At 35.0% G+C, this 21,898-nt stretch overlaps 1 protein-coding gene across 1 annotated transcript in view; it reads left to right on the plus strand.

Moving 5' to 3' along the window:
* The window catches only part of LOC121880061 (endothelin-converting enzyme 2-like), a 113,959-nt gene extending 95,959 nt beyond the window's left edge, over nt 1-18,000 (plus strand). The window contains exons 8-16 of the mRNA XM_042387068.1: nt 2,504-2,634; nt 3,593-3,691; nt 4,273-4,389; nt 5,493-5,668; nt 6,514-6,636; nt 8,709-8,847; nt 11,697-11,792; nt 16,607-16,683; nt 17,568-18,000. Coding sequence (XP_042243002.1) covers nt 2,504-2,634; nt 3,593-3,691; nt 4,273-4,389; nt 5,493-5,668; nt 6,514-6,636; nt 8,709-8,847; nt 11,697-11,792; nt 16,607-16,683; nt 17,568-17,670 — 1,061 coding nt within the window. The 3' untranslated portion in view covers nt 17,671-18,000. The remainder of the gene's footprint in view (nt 1-2,503; nt 2,635-3,592; nt 3,692-4,272; nt 4,390-5,492; nt 5,669-6,513; nt 6,637-8,708; nt 8,848-11,696; nt 11,793-16,606; nt 16,684-17,567) is intronic.
* Nucleotides 18,001-21,898: the final 3,898 nt, after the last annotated feature.

The raw sequence follows: 21,898 nt of genomic DNA on the forward strand, positions 1-21,898 counted from the left end.
TACAGAAAATGTTTACTTACAATGCTTAATGACCAGTTTGAGAGTTGTTGCCCAGTTGTTGAAGGCCATCACTCCAGAACTCCAGCATATCTTACGGTAGTTTTAATCTACTTGTAGGTGGCTTACCTCAGCCTTTAAGGGGACCTATTCTAATGTGATTCACAATTAAACTTCTAGGTAATATTGGTCCAAATGTTGGTTGGGGGCACACAGTTTATCCTGCCTTAGTCAGTTATACAGACAGTGCAGTATCCCCTTAAAGCTCGCTGGGGTTAGGTAAAATGGACCCCGTGAGAAAGCAAAATCCGCAAGTTTTTCATGCCAGTCCCAAGAGTGTGCAAAATACATACATAAATAGCTATATGCACATGTATAACAATATTATGTATGCATAAGACAATATAATAAAAATGAAATAACATAAATACATAAACATGAAATAACACTGTATGGACATTAGGTCCACACAGTGACAATGCAAGGATAATTACCTCTGAAACATCGACTGATCTGGTGCACAGGATGTAAACAATCCCTGTACTGGACAGTTCCTAGTGAACATGCCCGGTACCAATAAGTATTTGTAATGTGTATACCGTAGGTATTAAATTAGGTAAATTTTATTAATAATACCAACAAATGTTTGACAATAGGTCCATAGTGTGATAGTGACCTGTGGTAGTGAGAAACATGATAGCAAATAGCCAGTGATTTGGCTTTGCCATTACAGTAGGCTATTAAATCAGCAAAAATAATTTTTTCCAAAATATACCTTGCTAATTATAGGGTGCATCTTATGACCTGGGAAATATGGTGCTCTGTACTGTACTGTAGTGTTGACTCCTCTTGATCTCTGGCACACAGCCTCAGATTTAATCTATTTATTTTCCATGGCAATCTGTGAGTTTCCGAGGGAGGCAAGTTTTAAAACCACGAGCTTTAAGAGAATACTGTATACTGTAATTTTTTCTTTTGAGAACTTATTATGTATTTCTTTACGGTCGAATTAGAATACTGTAGTGTACAGTAATCACTTTTCTTTCCTTGCCTTTGGTGGGTATAATTCACTCGTCATTCTTTCCAGACTCCTTCATGACTTAGTATTACAGTACCAATACCTGGTACTGTATATATTTCATGCCTGTCTATTATTATCAAGAAATTTAACTTATTGTAAGACTGTAGGGTTTAAGGTTTTGAGAAGTGTTGGGTTTAAGGTTTTGAGAAGTGTTGTTTTAAAGAGGAGACTAATTATGAGAGTTTTATAGTAGTGAAAGCATATGATGACTGGAATTTTTGTTAACAGTTCTGTACTGTACTTGTAATAGTTGAGAAGGTTTATATCTTTAAATAGAGAAGATTCTAAAAATGGGAAGTTTCAACATTATGATGATATTGTAGCTGTGAAATACGAGACAGAAACACAGTACAGTCACAGATTCAATTCACACGTTTTTGAAATAACAGAGTTTTTTGTAAAAGAACGAAATTGTGCCAGGCAGCATAGTTCAGTCCCTTATTGCTTTCCTACTTTACGCAAATAAAAAATTTCTTCACCTGAACCTCAGCCATTGACATCTGTCATCTCCAAAGCTCACACCTCTCCTCCCCCATCACCTGCTCTGTCATCTGATCAGGTGACCCCCTCCCCCAGTAACCCTCCACCTCTCCACCACCAATAGTTCCCACCCATCATTCAATGTAAGTGTTAGCACAAATTTTAATTTAAATCTATTTATTTACTACTGTATTATTAGGTTTGTTTCTATTATTATTATTATTATTATTATTATTATTATTATTATTATTATTATTATTATTATTATTGTAAATAAATATATTGAAGGAAATAGGTAAACAAATTAAAGTTTTTAGGGAGCATTTCACTTAACCTCTGCCATTTCCTTTATTTCATATTGGATAATTAAGTTTGATTTAGAGGTTTTTTATTTACACAGCCATTTTAAAGAACATAACTACTGTGTATATTGAGAGCTGGCTGTACAGTATTTAGTTGTGGCCGAGCACACACACACACACACACACACACACACACACACACACACACACACAGTTTTTGTCATACAAGGTTTTGTTAAGAGATATAATAGGTGTATAATTTACATAAGTTTGTAAGTAAAGGTTAAAATAACACTCATGTTGTAGAGTTAGGCAGTTAGTTAAGGGATAAAGAAGAGAACCACACACTCAATAGCTGGGCAGATATGTTGAGATTGTCTAAGGATAAAGGGATTATATATACACTCACTCCAAAAAGCATCTTTACGGAGGGATCCAATGAACACGTCTACTCCTGTTGTCTCGGTAGGGTTGTCAAAATCCTTCGCCCGTGTGTCATATTGTCTCACATAAAATCGTAAAGATACTTTTTAGAGGAAGTATACAGTAGTCTTAATGATGTTGAAGAATTTATAATTTTTCAGTTATAATTTGATTACTTGTAACTTGTTTATAGTGAATATTTTAAGTAACTTTTTTTCAGGACTTAAAGAGCCCATGGAACGGTGGGAGTTTTGCATCCAGTCAACAGCAAAGTTTTTCAAATTTGGTCTAGGCTCCATGTATGAGCGTAGCCCTAACAGATACCGCTCACGCCAGAAGAACTCACAAGTTGTAAGTACTATAAAAATATAGATTATGTTATCAGTATTAACAATATAGTTGTTTTTAATGAGTTGAATTTTATCATAATTATTTTAGTGGCTCCATATTGTGTTAGGTGGAATTGTATAAATTTTAACAGTGGATTAATGAGGTTAGTTTCCTCATAGCCTAATAAGACAGGATACTGTAATGGGTTAATTCTTTACTTACATCTACTACTTCCCATTTTGTTGTGGCTTCAGAATCCAAAGCTTGTCTAGTAAAGGGTTTTGGTTATAAATGAAGGATTGATCCTGAAATCCAATCTGGTAACTGAACCCCAAACTAATTGACTCGGATACTCTTCTTTCTCCCATTGGGTAGTACTCTTCTTTTTTTTTCTTTTATCCTCTTCACCACTGATCGGCTCGTTAGCCGCTTGGGCGATCCTGTCACGTCTCTGTTGGCAAGTACTGGGCATGCACCGGCTCCTGCCTGTTAATCATCTGATACTTGATGACTGATGAGCCCACATGATTGAGCTATGTGTCTACTGATGTGTACACAGCTCATTGCTTCCTACTTGAAATGGTGAACTGTTGTCTCTACAGATCTCCTTTTAGATTTTGTTGTGATCGAGAAGCATAATTACTTCTTAAATTAGTCTCCTGTTTACAACCCAGGACTCAGGGCTATAATTCATGTGTTGTTTAGCTACAGACTCAGCCATTTAAAGGGATTTAATGACCAAATCCTTCATTTTTGTATACTGTACATACTTTATCATCTTGTTATTTTATATACCTGAAAATTTATACTGTAACTCAAGATTATTGAAAACAGTATTTGAGATGAATAAACAGACAATTTATGTGCCCCAGTCCTTGGGATTTTACTTTTGGTGATTGAAATAAGACCAAGAAAATAGTTTAAAAATAATTTGTTGTTTACAGTACATTACTGTCTTACCGGGTATTTTATTTTTCAGTTACATGAGATATTTGATCAGATCCGCTACACCTTGGGGTCCAACCTGGCCAACAGCAGATGGTATCCTTTAGAAATTAAAGCTCAACTGACTTCCAAGGTAAGCCTTATATTAATAATAATGTTAATAATTATTCAGTAAAAATGTTGTACCGATCTACAGTTGGATAGGCATTTATGTAAACTATGCAGGTATCAGTGATATCTCCTTTAGCCGGAACAATTGGTGCAGAGCACTTCTGGGTATGAGACGGTTCTCTCAAAGCGGGAAAACTTTTACCTTTACTTTACTTTTATCCTCTTCGCCACTGATCGGCTTGTTAGCCACACTTGGGCCGGTCACTTCTCTGTTACACACTGTTGGCAGATACTGGGCATGCACTGGCTCCTGAATATATCTGAACCTGCTCCAATGTTAATCAAATCCGGCCTTAAATGAACTCACACTTGGTGCTGTCACAATGTTTCCTGGCAGATTGTGTGAGGAAAGAAGGGTGTACTATAATGGGCTATTCTAGTGTGACCGATATCCACAGAGAAACGAGCCCACAGTCTTGCTGGTGATACACAGGATGCCAAATCCACTGAACATTGCCCGTTAAATGGTGTGTTATTAGTGACAAAAATTGTGTTAATTACAGGACTCTGATATCTTGACTTACAATGTTTCCATCTCCGCAGCTCAACAACATGTCCTTGGCAGTTGGTTACCCAGAGCGCCTCCTGAACCCTTCAGTGATAAATTTCTACTATGAAGATTACACAATTTTCATCAAGGACTTCTTCCAAAACCTGCAGGTGAGCTTAAGTGTTTATAACTATGGGTCTTACTGTAGTGTGTATTCATGTAATACAATACTGGATGGAACAGACAAATGTTACTTGGTTAATTAAAACAAAAACAAAAAATCAAACTGTTGTAACAATAAAATTCAATGGTATGATTTTACTTATACTGTACTTAATTTTAACAGCGAGATTTTTTTTTTTTATTTATGTACTGTAATTATTTTTCTTTTGACTCTACAAAAACCTTTAAAACATGACTCACTATTTCTAGTAGTATATTTAATTTATCATAAATTTTGTAAATATAAAACTGTACTTCTACTGTAGAGCAGGCATGGACAACCCTCCCTCAGCAACAGCCTGAGTGAAGGTCGAACGTAAATAATTCGCTTTAAAAGCAGTAATAGCACCTTGATCCATGGGTTGGATGATAGAGGTTTCCTTTTCCTGTCAGCAGTATTTTTATTTTTATTTTTATCCTTCCCCACTTATCAGCTCGTTAGCTGCTTGAGCAGCCGATCACATTTCTGTTATGTACTGTTGGCATTAAATAAAAGTGATTTTTTGTTTTTCACATCACTTATTCACCTGAGAGGAATATTCTTAAGAAAACTGGTACAAAATTACCAAATGTTCATCTGAAGTTATGTGCAAGTTGGTGGAAACATGCGTAAGAGGCAAGACCAGAAGGAATAATACAGGTAACATACTGGGGAGTATGAAGCAAACAGACACTAACACTGACGTAAGAACATCAGGATTATTCTAAGAGTGATTATTGGTTTATTTTTTAATTATTTCCTGGGGATTAGTTAGATAAAACTAAACTTGGTAAAGCACATGTTGACAAGTTTCCATAAAGTTTGTGTATACTGTACAGTATTCAGAAGCTGCCAATGATAAGCAACAGAGAGGGTAGTGATTGTCTGCCTCTGGCTAGTAGGATGATAAATGTGTGAAGATAAGTACACAATAATCCTCACTATTTTACAGCCATTTTCCAAGCTTCTGTGGGCTAGCAAGTGGTGGTAATATCAACGTAGATAATTAAAAAATAGTAAATGGTCCGGTTGTCTCTGGTGTGAAATAATACAAGAATGAATCTTTTACAGGACTCAATTAGAAGCGCTGGACGGCAGATGGAGATGCGGCTGATAGACCCGATGCCTGAGAGTGACTGGATGGATGTCTTATCAACAGATTCCATCACCTATATACATGAAGCTAACAAGATAGTTATACCACCACACTTGCTCAATCCTCCACTCTTTCATCGCAATTATCCTATGTAAGTTTATGCAGTGAAAGAAAATTTAATTATTTATATGTTAATGATAAACAGATTTTGGGACTATGGCTACTAAATGTTTTCTGCTTTTGAAAGATACTTTGAGTATTGTATAATCATATATCATCCTGTCTTCTCATGTTATCATCCTCTGTACAATCGTAAATCATCGTGTCTTCTCATGTTATCATTATTGTACAATCATAAATCATCCCGTCTTCTCATTTTATCATCCTCTGTACAATCGTAAATCATCCTGTCTTCTCATGTTATCATCCTCTGTACAATCGTAAATCATCCTGTCTTCTCATGTTATCATTATTGTACAATCATAAATCATCCTGTCTTCTAATGTTATCATCCTCTGTACAATCATAAATCATCCTGTCTTCTCATGTTATCATCCTCTGTACAATCGTAAATCATCCTGTCTTCTCATGTTATCATTATTGTACAATCATAAATCATCCTGTCTTCTCATGTTATCATCCTCTGTACAATCATAAATCATCCTGTCTTCTCATGTTATCATCCTCTGTACAATCGTAAATCATCCTGTCTTCTCAGGTTATCATCCTCTGTACAATCATAAATCATCCTATCTTCTCATGTTATCATCCTCTGTACAATCGTAAATCATTCTGTCTTCTCATGTTATCATCCTCTGTACAATCGTAAATCATCCTGTCTTCTCATGTTATCATCCTCTGTACAATCGTAAATCATCCTGTCTTCTCATGTTATCATCCTCTGTACAATCATAAATCATCTTGTATTCTCATGCTGTTGTTAACTTCATCAGTGCAGTAAGGAAAGATTTGTCTCATAACTTTGTTTTGTTTTAGGGCGATGTTGTATGGAAGCATGGGAGTACAAATAGCACACGAAATGTTACGAGCCGTTGATTCTGTTGGCCTTTCCTGGAATAGCAGAGGACAACTTGCAGAGCGAACGGTGTATACAAACAGGTTTGAACTGCACAATGTACGGTAACTTTGTAATAATAATAGATTTGGAAATTAGACTCAATGTTTTAAATGAGATGAAGAATAAGATTCCTTATGTGACCATCGAAGTTAAATATAAATGCAGTACTCTATTCTGTAGATGAAAAGTTGAGAGATGTATTGCAATAAAAGTAATTGTTTAGGTTAGGTTAGGTCATGGTTACAAGTAAGAGATGTTGTAAAAGTAACAAATTATAGTGAAGGAATTAAAAAGTATGAAGGAATGAGGTGTGAGATAACTTTTTTATGGCCAGTACATTGGGGTGTGAGGTGTTACATTCCAAGCAATGAACCACTTAAAACACTATGCTGAATAGTATTGTAGCAATACCCAAATTAAATATTGAAAGTGGTGTCCCCATAGTGAAGGGGTTAATGCCTGACAGAGACTATCAGGTTGTCTATTGGCAGAACACACACACACACACACACACACACACACACACACACACACACAAGATGATAATGCCATTGCTCCCCAAGTAGTTCTTTATCCAATCTTATCAAGAGCCTTTTAACACTCTTGGGGGTGTCATATGAAAAATGTGTATGATATAAATGATCTTTTCGGGGTTTTTATATGCTAATTTGTGTATGAAGTTAAAAATTAAATTAATTTTGTTTGCATATGAACGCTAGATACGCAGGATGCACATTTGACGGTGGTGCAATTTGGCAACTATGTAGACTGTTCTCCAAGGTTAGGTTAACACACCAGTCTTCCTTTATGTTTCAAGGATGCAGGACATGGCCTTGACCCACATTTCCCACGCATTTTCTCTCAGCTTGTTCCGATTTTTCGTTCATCACAGTGATTTCATTTATTCATAACAGTGTCGTGAGAGTTTTGAACCATGTCTTGTGTTGCTCGCGAGGTTGGAGGGGTGAGGGGTGGGAAAATTTAAAAAGTGCAAGGAAATTGCACTACGTGGTGATAGTGTGGTGCCTCCTGATGCCTTCTACTCGTGTTTATGATTATAAATAATTATTTTATGGTGAATACTCTTTTAAAACTGTTTGTAGATAATTTATTTACAATGCTAATGCAACAAATCCCACCCTTTTATCTCAAATAGCGATAACTCAATACGTACAATTATCTCTCGTGTGGTGCAGTCAAGTGCAGTGAGGTGAGTAACAGACCAGACCCCAAGCATTTTGTAGGAGAGTGCCTACCTTAACCTAAGAGTGTTAAGGTGATCTCTGATGTTGTGCTTGATCTACTTGGCTGATGAAGCAACCAGGTTAGCAGTGATAGCTTTTAACAATTCACTGTACCTCTTACCCTTGTCTTTTTTTTTTCCCACTTACCAGCTTAATAGCCATTCGGGTGGCTGGTCTATTCAGTGTTAGAATAGGAGGAAACTGGATAATATCCTTCTCAGTTGTGTCTGGGCCAAGCTGGTTTCAAACCCTTGACATATTAGTGAGAGATACACACATTACCACTGTATACACCAACCCCTGGGAGACTGTAGAGAATCCAGGTTTCTCACCTGAGCTTTCTGCCATAAAATAGGACTTCTTTATTCAGCCTTGGTTTCATTGCCTATGATGAGGTCTAAAATCTGCAACTCATCTAGGAAGTGCAGGTGTTCCTATGTTGAGGGGCAGGGGGTTAGGAATTTGGCCACACAGACAAAATCTAAGAACTAATGCAGTCAATGTTGGGCAGCAGTTGTAACATTCCTGCTAAATATCACCCTACTGGTCAGGGGTTGAGTGCCACAATACCTGTTGGGCTATGTTATGGGGTGTTCATTGGTTGGGAATTGACAATTTATTCAGCTCAGGATCATAAACAATACCAGAAAATTTAATTTGAACCTGAGTAAGGGAAAGATGGATGCCTTAACAAGTGGCATTTGTGTGAAATTGGTGAGATATGTATAACTTAGAGAGATGATTTGAATATCCCATTTTCTATAAGAATGATGGACTCTGTTTTTTCTAAAAACAAAATATAAGAAGTATCATAATTCTCAACACTTTTGAATGTTTTGATTTCCTATTAAAAAACATTATTTAAACAGGTCATTGGACAACCTAAGAGGGATGGCAGACTGCATAGCTTCTGCCACAATGGATCTGGCCATAGAAAAAGATGCAGTTGTAGACAGAACAGCTCCTGATACTGCCTCAGAGGTTGATGCTGTCCGGCAGACATACCAGGTAACATCTGTCGTGTTCACTTTGCTGGCTCACCTAAGAATATATCTTGTGTGTGCATATATATATACACACACACACACACACACACACACACACACACACACACACACACACACACACACACTCGTATATACCTGTGTGTAGTTCGAGTTTTTAAGACCAAATGTTTTGGCAAAAAATTGGGGGTTGATCTTTAAACGTGTAATAGTTTCGTTAGGTTGAAAAATATTTGCCAGTAACTGCCAGTAAACAATGGAAACGACGCACCACCAGCTGTGAGTGTCGGTACAGTTGCCAGGGCAGATCTCTTGCGTCATCATAGCAAGCCCAAAGTAGCCAAATGCATGGTATGGTATGGTAGCACAGGACGATGTAAAACATAAAGTATTAATTTTTAAAAGTTTATTTACAGATACTTAAATTTTTTTTCATTAAATTTGAAACCTCAATCTTTGTTAATTAAATTTGAAACAAAAGAAAACTACGATACCGTATTTCTAAAATTTTCATTAAAATATTACGTCACAAGTATATTTTACTTTAACTGTGCCTGAATGAATATTTATTCTCAGAAATAAAAATGGAAATGTAATATGTTTGCTGAAATGACGTACTTATTAAATGGAAAGTGGGATAAAATCGTGACGAAAACAATGACTTTCGCTTTCTTTCGTTGTTGAAAAGATTTTACCGTAATCGCTTTTTGAATGGTTTTCAGTTAAAAAACTGTTGTATTGCAATAATATTCTATCCTAATTCACTTGAATAAATACTATGATACCATACTTCTGAATATTTTCATTAAAATCCATCAAAATCATAATATGATGTGAGTCAGGTCATCTACACACAGTTGCCAGTTTCAAGATTTTCCGTTTAAAATTTTAAGTTACCGAGTATTTCTTTTCCCAAATCGTTTTACAATACTGTAGGTAAAACAGTTTACTATTGTGCAAACCCCACAGAAAAAAAATAACAGAAATGGAGACACCAAATATGTAAAAAAAAAAATGCTGTCTGAATTGCAACACTGTTGGTAGGGTCAGGTGGTTGTAACGGCATCCTGCCAGTACCCAGTAATCAAATTTATAGCAGTGTCTAACCTCAATTACTGTAGTTTATCTGATGTAGGCAATATGAAGTAGAAAATACCAGTTAAAGTGAGAAATTGGAAGAGAATAAACAAGAAAGATGTCATTGGGCTATTTTTGGTAGGGCTGAGAGAGAGAGAGTGCCAGCTGTTTGGTCTTTGTTGGCGGGAGAGTCACGCAATTATCCGTACTGGTATTTGTTTGGTGTCTTCTGTATTTTTAAAAATGAATACGTACTTGTAAATTAAAAGTACTGTAACATTGTATTATATACAAACTTGTCATATTTCTGGAAAATAAGAAGCAAGAAAATAAGAATATACCGGTAAACACAGTTTCAACATACGCTAAAATTAAAGGCTACTTAAGAAGGGCCGATGCAAAAACAAAGCCTCCGCGACCAGGGCTCTGCCGTATCAGCTAGACGGTACACGTGTTTTTTGAATCGTCTTCAGTTAAATACTGTTACATCACAAGTGAATTAGGATAGAATATTATTGTAATACAACAGTTTTTTAACTGAAAATCATTCGAAAAGCAATTATGGTAACATCTTTTGAACAAAAGAAAGTGAAAGTCATTGTTTTCATCACGATTTTATCCCACTTTCCACTGTAATACGTACGTCATTTCAGCAAAAATATTACATTTCCATATTCTCAGAAATAAATAGTAGTTTTGCTGAAACGTGATGTATTTCAATGTAAATTAGGATAAACTACATGATGAAAACAAAAGACTTTACCTAACCTTCCGATGTTCAAGAGATGTTACTCGTTTTTTAATAGTTTTCGGTTAAAATACTGTTATATTAGTGATATTCTATTCATACTGTGCTTGATATAATACATTCACGGAAATGTAATATTTTTGCTGAAATGACGTTCGTATTACAGTGGAAAGTGGGATAAAATCGTGATGAAAACAATGACTTTCGCTATTTTTCGTTCAAAAGATGTTACCGTAATCGCTTTTCGAATGGTTTTCAGTTAAAAAACTGTTGTATTACAATAATATTCCCTCCTAATTGACTTGAATAAATACTTGAATGGAAATATACAATATTTTTGTTGAAACTACCCGTGCTTCAGTGTAAAGTGTCTAATAATAAATGGTAAACAATTTGCCTTCGGCACTCGGTGTTTCAGGCACGGCGAGCCTCAGTTTATAGGACGTGGAGTGTTTTTACTGAAGGTTTTGTTGTTCCATTACCCTCAAAAACTTGGGTCGACCTAAAAACGATGAATGTCACAAATTAACGATTTCTTGGTCAAAAAATCAGGGTCGACCTATAAACGAGGGAGGATTACAGACGAGTATATACGGTATACAATACTGTACAGGTAAAAGAAATAATTGTCCTAAGGGCAAACACATAAAGGGAATATACATTTCTTTATACACAAGTAAAAATATAACCCCCTGTATACTGTAGATATTAATCTGTGAAATGGTCATACTTGCTTACATTGGATCAGCATATAGTACAGTATACATACTATAGACAATCCAGGTATTCAGTTCAGCATGCGTATAGAGAATGTAGGTATACAATATACATAAACCGAGCAGGTATGCAAACAACATACTGTACATAGACCATGTAGATGTACAATTAATTTATTATAGATGAAATTCTGAAGAAAAGAAATTTAATTTCTCACTGAAAATTACTTTTGAGTGTGCTGCAATTTCATGTTTATTATAAAGAAATGAATATAGAGGAGATTGGAGTAAGGTTTTTTCTTTTAATTTCAGGCCTACCTCTCCTTGATGAAGCTGCAGACTCAGCCCTTACACCCAAGCTTTGAGAGTCTCAACACTACCAATATATTTTTCATGGCATATGCTGGGGTAAGTTGATACCACAGTGAAGACAAATGTAATAAGTTTCTCTTACTTTGACAACACAACACAACATACTTATATCATTTCTCACTCTTGATCTTTTTTCATTAATTTATTTATTTATTTAAAGTTTATTATTATTATTATTATTATTATTATTATTATTATTATTATTATAATTATCATCAAAGATATTTCATCTTATTGACTCCCCTCATTTAGTTGATAATCTCCCTTCCCTTTCTCTTTGCTGCAATGTTGCTTCACTCTCTCTCTTTTACAGGTACTTTAACGGGCATTGTTCGGTGGATTTGGCTTCCTGTGTACCGCTGGCAAGGCCGTGGGCTCGTGACACTCGTCTTGCCCGCGGTGCCCACCATTTCTCTGTGGATGTCAGTCACACTAGAATAACCCGTTATAGTACATCCTTCTTTCCTCACACAACCAAACTGTGGAATGCTCTGCCTTCTTCTGTGTTTCCACACTCATACAATCTGTCTCACTTCAAAAAGATGGTTTACTGGCATCTTCGTGGTGGAGATTAATATACAGTGTTCTTTTTCTTTTCTATTTTTAATTTCTTTTTACTCTTATTTTTTCACCCCTTAGGCCCCGTTGTGGGTCGATGACTTGTGCCTGGGTGGGCTGTTTCCCGTAAAAAAACTAAACTTATATATATATATATATATATATATATATATATATATATATATATATATATATATATATATATATATATATATATATATATATATATATATATATATATATATATATATATATATATATATATATATATATATATATATATATATATATATATATATATATATATATATATATATATATATATATATATATAGGTATATAATAGTAGTAAGGCTATAAATTTAACTTAATTGGTTCTAGAACCTGTTCATAGCACTTGCTTCTGTTATAGGATTAACTACCCAGGCCCCCAAATACAACCACTTAACACTGAAAAATATAATATAAAATTGTAAAAAGTGCATAAATATGCATCTAAACCCCTGAAATAAAGAATATCATTAATACTTGTAATAAAAAACAATAAATTAGTAAAAAAAAAAAATATTTTTTTTTTTTTTAAATAATGTTCGTTGTAGGAGTTTCGTTCGTTATAGCATTCTCAATTTTATAGGTAAAACCATTCGTTATAGGAATATTCGTAGTAGGATCCGTTCGTTATAGCAACAATACCATATAAAATTTTTACTTCTTAAATATTGCGTGTCAAGAGTGGTGATGGAAACATGGTAAACCACTCACAAAGTCCTACCAGGGAAAGTGACCTTGACTGTGATCGCCTGTGGCTATTTTTAGCCATCCTTGTGTTCGGAGGTGGTCAGTAATGTATATCTGAATATTTACTGATCATAATACTTATCTCCTATAAATAATTAATTTAAAATTTATTTTTTTACAAAGAATATTCAGTAAATGACTGCGTTAATTCTTGAAACTACCGACAGTGGTAAATTTAGGATATAAATGATTAACAGAAGTCACGTCATGGATTAGGAGTTTGGTCCTTAATGATCACCTACCAGTTATAATGGTCGCCTCCCTTTTTCGCGAAACAAGTATATAAATTAAAGAAAATATTTGCAGTGTGTTTAATGTATTACAGTATATTATAAATAAATAAATAAACAAATAAATCGGCAAATCTATTTCAAGTAAATGGAAATATTTTACTCACACCAACATTAGTTCCAATTAAATAACTGCCGCTTAAGTGAGTCACTAGTGTACACCAGCCGGTAAAATTTGATGCCAATACTTGAAGTGAATTAGCATTATTTTAAATAACCAACCATAAATAAATGGAAAAAAGATCAAAGGTGAGAAACATTATATTGTATGTATGTTGTGTTGTCAAAGGAAGAGAAACACTTGAAACTCTGCAATTGTGTGTAAATGAGGCAAAAAGATAAATCAGCAACCTAAGACTTGGTCACAATTTTCGTGATGCCATATGGCAGCAGGGTCTACCATTAGACAATACTGTACATTATGCTTCCAATATCTTCCCAGGCAGTAGAATCTCCCTGTTTGGTAGCTGCCTAAAACTTTTAGTAATATTACTTTGATACAACATGATAAATTAGACAAACAATGAAAATAAACAAACAAAAGTTATTTACCAAGACCTCTCTGAGAACAGAGGGATGGAGGGGGAAGGAAGGAGGTTGAGATAAGACGGCTATTTATAGCCTGTCTTTGTGTAGGAAGTCGACCACACTAGAAATAATTAATTTTATTATGGTAGTGTTGTGAGGATGTGTGAGTGGTGTGGGAGGTTGTGGTAGTGTTGTAAGGATGTGTAATTGGTGTGGGGAGTTGTGGTAGTGTTGTGAGGATGTGTAATTGGTGTGGGGTTAAGAAAGCAGAGGATGTACTGGTGGGGTTGTAGTGTTGTGAGGATGTGAGTGGTGGGGGTTGTGGGTAGGGTGGAGGATGTAATTGGTGGGGGTGGGTGAGGATGTGCAAGTGGTGTGGGGAGGTAGTGTTGGGAGGATGCAATTGGTGGGGTTGGGCTGTGAGGATGTGCGGGGTGGGGGGTTGTGGTAGTGTTGTGAGGATGTGTAATTGGTGTGGGGGGTTGTGGTAGTGTTGTGAGGATGTGTAATTGGTGTGGGGGGTTGTGGTAGTGTTGTGAGGATGTTGTATGAGTAGTGTGGGGGCTTTGTGGTACAATTGTGAGGATGTGTGAGTGGTGTGGGGTGGTTGTGGTAGTGTTGTGAGGATGCTGTAAGAGTAGTGTGGGGGTTTTGTGGTACAGTTGTGAGGATGTGTGAGTGGTGTGGGGGGGTTGTGGGAGTGAGTCATAACCACACACCACCCTCAACACACTACCTCTTTCCTGCATCACCATCCAACACTACCAACGTGCAACACACCTGGTCACCTCTACATTATTAACACCTATACTGGAGTTGATTGGGATCAGGTGCTGTGTACATCGATGTATTTCTGCCCCTGACACTGAATACGTCATCAACCTCTAGGGTCCAGGATAATATTAAGCCCTGGCACGGTGACTCCTCTCTCTTAAAGTGCATTAAGGTGATTGAATTTGGCGTCATCTAATCCCTAACTTCATAATGGAGTTGTCAAGGCATCACTGTAATTACAATCTCCAGTTTTTTAGTTTCGTTTATTCAACTGGTATTATATCTACAAGAGTTATTTAACCAGACGTGGACATTTCTTTTTGTAAAGTCATATGTAGTATGAAATACAATATTTCAGTATATGAGTGTCATGTTGAGATGGGAGTGGTGACATTAGTGGGGCAGCTAAATGGTTACTAGTCAAGTCTGCCTGATTGGCCATTTAAAAATCCAAGATAGCGACCATTTTTCAAGATGACCGCCATATTGACCTTCAAAAGTTGATTTTTCTTATAGAAATTGATGTAGTTGGTCAATCTGGGTGATCTTGGTGTCGATATGTATGTTTTCAAGCATGCTTAGTTGATTTTTTATAGTTTTAAGTCCATTGTAACATTTTTATCCACATAAAATAACACTTTTAGTAAAAAATATAACAAAAAAGAACTTACTAAAAAAAAGTACGGTAAACAGTGGGAACACAGTCCCACCACCGAGACGAGGTAACACTCCCACCACCGATCGTCTCGTGTGAAGCAAGCATATAAATTAAAGAAAATACTTGCAGTGTGTTTAATATGTTACAGTATATTATAAATAAATAAATAAACAAATAAATCGGTAAATCCATTTCAAGTAAATGGAAAAATTTTACTCGACACCGACATTAGTTCCAGTTACCGGTAAATAGCAGACGCTTCAGTGATGTCACTAGTGTTTACACTACACCAGCGGGTAACATTTGATGACATTACTTGAAGTGAATTGGCCTTATTTTAAAAAACCAAGGATGGTTGGTAGAGGACTACTGAGTCAGTGGGTAAGTGTCACATTTGGGGTACTGGTCTTATACAGCGAATAGAGCTCAAAAGCTACTTTTTAAATGGAAATTTGGGGGGGCCGTCTTATGCACCCCGACGCCTTATAGGCCGAAATATATATATATATATATATATATATATATATATATATATATATATATATATATATATATATATATATATATATATATATATATATATATATATATATATATATACAGTGGGGTATGCTATAGCGAACGGATCCTACTACGAATTTTCCTATAACGAACGGTTTTACCTATAAAATTGAGAATGCTATAACGAACGAAACTCCTACAATGAACATTTTTTTATTTTTTTTATTACAAGTATTAATGATATTCTTTATTTCAGAGGTTTAGATGCATATTTATGCATTTTTTTAAAATTTTTACAATTTTATATTATATTTTTCAGTGTTAAGTGGTTGTATTTGGGGGCCTGGAACGGATTAATCCTATAACGAACGAATGCTATAACGAACAAGGTTCTAGAACCAATTAGATTCGTTATAGCATACCCCACTGTATTATGTTACCGATGCTGTGTGTCTTTTATGATTCACTATTTTGTGTTATAATAAGATGTTCCTCTGTCATAGAAAGTGAAAAATATTTTACTGTACTTTAAAAACAGCCTGCAAGTACAGTATAGTATATCATGATATGAAACCTTGATTCATATCTTTGAGATGTTAAATTTTAATTAATATAGTAAAATATAAGTAAATTGGTGCAAATAACAAATATTAATGAATTTTTCCTAATAAATAAACCAACTTTTTCTCACTACAGTACAAAATACTTTACTAATGTATGTAAACTTATGTGTACTTCTCCAGAGCATATGTTCAGATGTTACTCTACAACAGGAGGACATAGAGCGAACCTGTAATCCTTCTCTGATGAATAAACCAAGGTACTGTATAGTTTGACATTCATAAGCATGAGCATAGCATTTTATTATGATGTATAATTAATATGTGCTGCTGTTTCTCTCCACTGTTTAACCCAATAACTGCGGTAGAGGATTGGCCGATCAACCCCCCAGTACGCCAAAAAACACCTAGTACTGCATGCCCTTCATATTTACGCGGTCAATTGAACCCACAGGGTACCGCGGAAAGTGAAAACCGCGTAAAGTGAACAACAGAACATATGGGATTAAATCCAATAGAGACTGGCCCGACCCCCATTCAAAACTCTCTGAATTCCAGAATGTATGTCGCACTGCTCCGCTTATCATTCGAGAATGTATGTCGCAGTTATCGGGTTAATATGGGTGACACAGATGGATGGAAAAGAGGATGAGACTCTTTAATGTACTTATATACAGTATGTACGGTATTTGACAAGTGTCGATAAACTGATTTTGATTTTGTTCAGAACATGTTGATTAAAGGTCTTCTGAAAAAAAATTTATCTTTGGGTAATTGCTTGTTATAATTATTCGGGTAATTGCTTGTTGTAATTACTCTTGGAAAATTCTAATTAGCATTGCAATGCTAATTACACGCCTGCTATGATTTTTTTTATGGCAGTCTTTGGTGCCTTAGAGTTATTTTGGATGTACTAAAGTACAGGTAGTGTGTGAACTCGTGGAATACCTGTACTGTGGTGTGACAGCACTTAGTGTGAGTTAACCAAACTTGACCAACACTGGCACAGGTACATTCTAGAGTCCGTATGTACATGCCCAGTACTTACCATCGGTGTGTAATAGAGATGTGAATGACTGCCCAGGTGGCTAACACAAATAATGTCAATATCTTTATAATACAAATAATTTTCTAATTTCTTTAGGTTGGAAGCCGTGTTGTCTCAACTACCGGAGTTCAGTCAAGTATTCTCGTGCTCGCAGGAGTCCCGTCACTTTCCACACCGGCTATGTGCTCAGCTCCACTGACCTTCACAGTACCCGTATCTTTTATCTCTGTGACTGTAGAGTTCAGAAGTGTTGAAAGGTTTGGTAGATGAGTGACAAGCACAACTATAGTGATGTCAATTTCTATGTTGTACCTCATACAGACACATTCATCTGTTTAATGTATCATTTATATCTATTGTAAAGTTTAGTTTAAAGGAATATCTGAATGTTTTCAAATTTCTTCTCCATTAATGAAATGGTTAAAGCAAAAGTTTCTAAAATATTTGTTTTTGTTTTCGATAAATTTGCTCACTGGTTGTGTAGCACTATTTATGGACACGTTATGGACACAAGAAATTGTTAAAACAAGTCTTAATTTTATTTTGTTGACATTATTTCCTTTTTGTATGAATCATTGTTATAAGATTGACTTATAGTCCACTAGTGTTTATATGAGCCATTCACCAAGCCCTTCAGTTGTGTTGAGAGAGTGCCTGCTTGTGAAGTCTGGAGTGTGTGTTTATCCCAGGAGGAACAAGTTTCTCTCAAATATGTCCATTAGACCTGAAATTTAGCCTGCTTAGATTTTGTACATTAAAGATTTCAAATTTTATTTATAGAGGAAAAACATGTTAAAAAGTGTTTATTTCTAAGAAGTGGGAAAAAAAAGTATATTGGATTGGAGTTGGAATATAATTACCATGTACAGTTCAGTATTTAAAAGCTACAGTTTTCAGTAGCTTAGGTTGATAGATTATAAGCTGTGTTCATTTTATATATCCCTATTGCTGTGTTTGTTCTGACTTTTTCCTTCTTTTTGGGTTGACATATTACTTCATTGGACTTATTTTTATGATAAAAGGAGGAAAAACTAAGGTAACAATCACAGTCAATATAAAACAACCAGAGGCGAGCAATCACTGCTATTGCTTTTTTGGTACAAGAAGCATTTTAAGGGTCCATTATCATCATGGGTTGTGTGGATGATGAAGTAACATGACTGCTTATGGGGCCTTTCTTCAGCTCCTCTACCAAGTGCTGTCCTCAAATTAAATGGTCTTGAGTAATTCATCGGACCATGACAATAACAAACGCAATAAGTGAGTAAAAATGTACGTATATAAATTAAACATATTTTTTATAGTTTTATGGGAGTTCTCTTTGTTTCAGAAAGTTTTGTAGCAACAAAAGTAATACCCTAGTTACCTATATGTAGTTATAAATATAACATATAATTAAAACATCAGAATACACTATATTCATTAAAAGATGTCTATTTATTGGTAACACAAAATTGGAATAGTTTTGCAAACAGCTCAACAAGTTTGAAGATTTTGTCTGTATTTAATTAATATTTGTGTTTCATCATCTCTAAGATTCCAGGAATAGTTGAAAAGTGAGTGATGATTTAGCAGCAGCAGCCACAGCAGCAGAAGATGTACAGGATATATGCATAATTGATTCACTCATAGCATATACTGTACTGTACTGTACTGTACTGTACTGTACAGCAGTAGTGAACCACTGTAGGATGCCCTCCCTTCTGTGATCACACATAAACCCCATGTAAAGCGGTAAGAACCTTATACAAAACTTCATAGAGAAGGTGATACAGTATAGGCCAATGTTAAACATTTGATGTTGTACAGGTTTGTGTGAATGTTGTGGTATGCACGAAGAGTCTAACATAGAATGCCAGAAGTGTGTCATTTACAAGGATATGTTGACTGATAATAGGAAACTTGAATAAATATAGTTTATCTTCTATATATGAATGAAACAGTGAGTTCTTTTTTGCAAGAATTATTTTTTTTTGTACAATTTATTAAGATTAAGCAGAATAAAGAGTTTTGCAGTGAAGCAAGATGTTAGTGTTTGGCATATTGTCAAATGTTAATTTCATAAATCTCATTGTCACTTAATAAGATTTATTCCTAATTTACAGGATGTAGCTTTCTTTGAGTCTGAAGAACTTACTGTATCTCTTTCAATAGAATTTCTTTAATTTTTGTAAATAATGGTGTTTGTTGAGTAAGAATAAGTACAGTAGTTAGCTTTACATACAATGGAAGTACTGTAGCCAATTAATGGTTTCATGGGCTGTGATACCACATGCAAAATTATATTATATTAATATTATAGATATTGGATAAGGACAGTGGCAATAAAGTAATTAATATTAAATCTAGATACAGTACAGTACATTTGTAGTCTGTTGTTTTCAGAAAACTGCTTTGCAAGCTTTTGTTTCTTGATTCATTTGAAATTTTCTTTTAAGTGTGCAGTGGTTATGTATTAAGCTTATATGCATTAACTCACGAACTACACAAAGATAGAACATGTTTGATTTTCATATGTTTCTGTAAGGTGGTGGTTAATGTCATGTCTGGTATAAAAAAATATATAATTTTTTATAATGTTGAATGAAACTTGACATCCAATAGTTGTTAAATTTACCACACTACTTTTACTCCTGTAAATTATTTTTAAAACATGATAAGTAGTTCATGTTTGTATATGATAATGTCAGTCAAATTCCAATACTCCTTCCCCTCCCACTAACTCTCAACTGTTACACGTAAGAGAAGACTGGATAAGGATCAGAGAAGTACTTAGGAGAACAGTACGCATACCTACTAAAAATATTTATTATTTTATTTTCCATTAGTTAAAAAATGACAAGATTGCTCTCACCTCCACCTTGGGCTTAGGCTAAATGAACATTTTGATTAGGGATTATATGAAAGGTGTTTGTATTCGTGTGATGACTGAGGCTATGTACAGTTACCCACAAAAGCCCTGTGTTGCCTCTCCTCCTGAACCATGAACCCCAAGATTCAGACTCATGAATCCAAAGCTGTGGGATTTATACAGCTTACCAAAGGAAAGATATATGTATTATTAATTATATCTCAACAAATGAGGAGTACATTGTATGGCTGCTTGTAAGTTTCTTCCAGAAGAGAATGAATTCCCTACCATGAGATAGTCTCTAAATTGATAATGGAAAGTTTCATCAGTTCACTGAACTATATTTGTTTTAGACTCCTACTGTACATTTGACGTATCACCGATTTGTGTTGAAATTCAAACTCTAAACAGCATTAAAACGTACTGTAAGTGAAAAATGTATTTATGATTAAGAATTAGAATGATTTACTTATGAGCAGACAATTTTTTAAAGTAAACATTGAAAATTTAGGGCTAAGGTGGCTCAGCATTCATACTTTAGCCCCTACTAGACTGAGCTCAGGCATAAGGAGATTACAGTCAAGATGTCAAAATTATGAGACAGAAGTTTTGGGTGCATTGTATTATCAGTTTGTGGCAGTTTACTTGTATATATTTACATTATATAATTATGTGATATATAAACATGAAAGAAAGAAATTTACTTAGTTTGGTATGCTAGTTATTAATAGCAATTTTCTCCAGGTTATGCTTATTTTTGTTGTAGAGAGACTGAGAATTAATGGTGCTCAAACAATAATCTCCACAATGCGTTCCAAGGTTCTGTCCTATATAGTTGCATAAATTTTGATTTATCATAATACAGAAATGAGGAAGGAATTGAGTATTTATTCCATATTTTAGCAACTGAAATTTAAGTTTCTTGGAGGTGGGAACTTTAAAAAAAAATTTGTTTCTGTATTTTGTTGGATCAGTATATTAGCTTGCATTTGGCTCTGTATTTCTGTAATACATTTGTGAAGCAAGCATTTAAAAGGTTATAAATGAGGATGGTAAGGGGTCATAAGTTGCTCCCATGGACTATGCATATATTATTTATTTGTATTTGGAGTATTTATATCCTGTCATTTGAATAAGAATAATGCATCAGTGTCTTTGGGCTCATGAGTCTGAATCTCAGGGTTCGTGGAGCAGCAGCAGGACAAAGAGGCGACATATATAAGCATCATGACGGCTCATAAGTGTAGTGTACATTGATGACTGTTCCTGTTATACATGATGGAATTTGGTTAAGAGGTCAGCATTGGTCACAGAGTGCAATAATTAAGGGTAAACTTTTTGATGATTACTAAGATAACATCTAACAGTGTACAGGTGTAACACAAGCAAAACAGTGTAGGTACTGTTGCTTATTGTATGTTTTATAAGAATTTATTTCCAGAATGTTATGTATTGTACACCATTTTTCAACTTATTGGTAACTACATCCATTACAATAGTTGTGTTTAGATTTACTGTGTATCCATCCAGCTTTGTATGGTGTTCACACTATATCACAGTGCTGTATGTGTCACTA

This window comes from Homarus americanus, unplaced genomic scaffold, assembly GCF_018991925.1.
Source record: "Homarus americanus isolate GMGI-L3 unplaced genomic scaffold, GMGI_Hamer_2.0 scaffold30108, whole genome shotgun sequence".
NCBI classification, from domain to species: Eukaryota; Metazoa; Arthropoda; class Malacostraca; order Decapoda; family Nephropidae; genus Homarus; species Homarus americanus.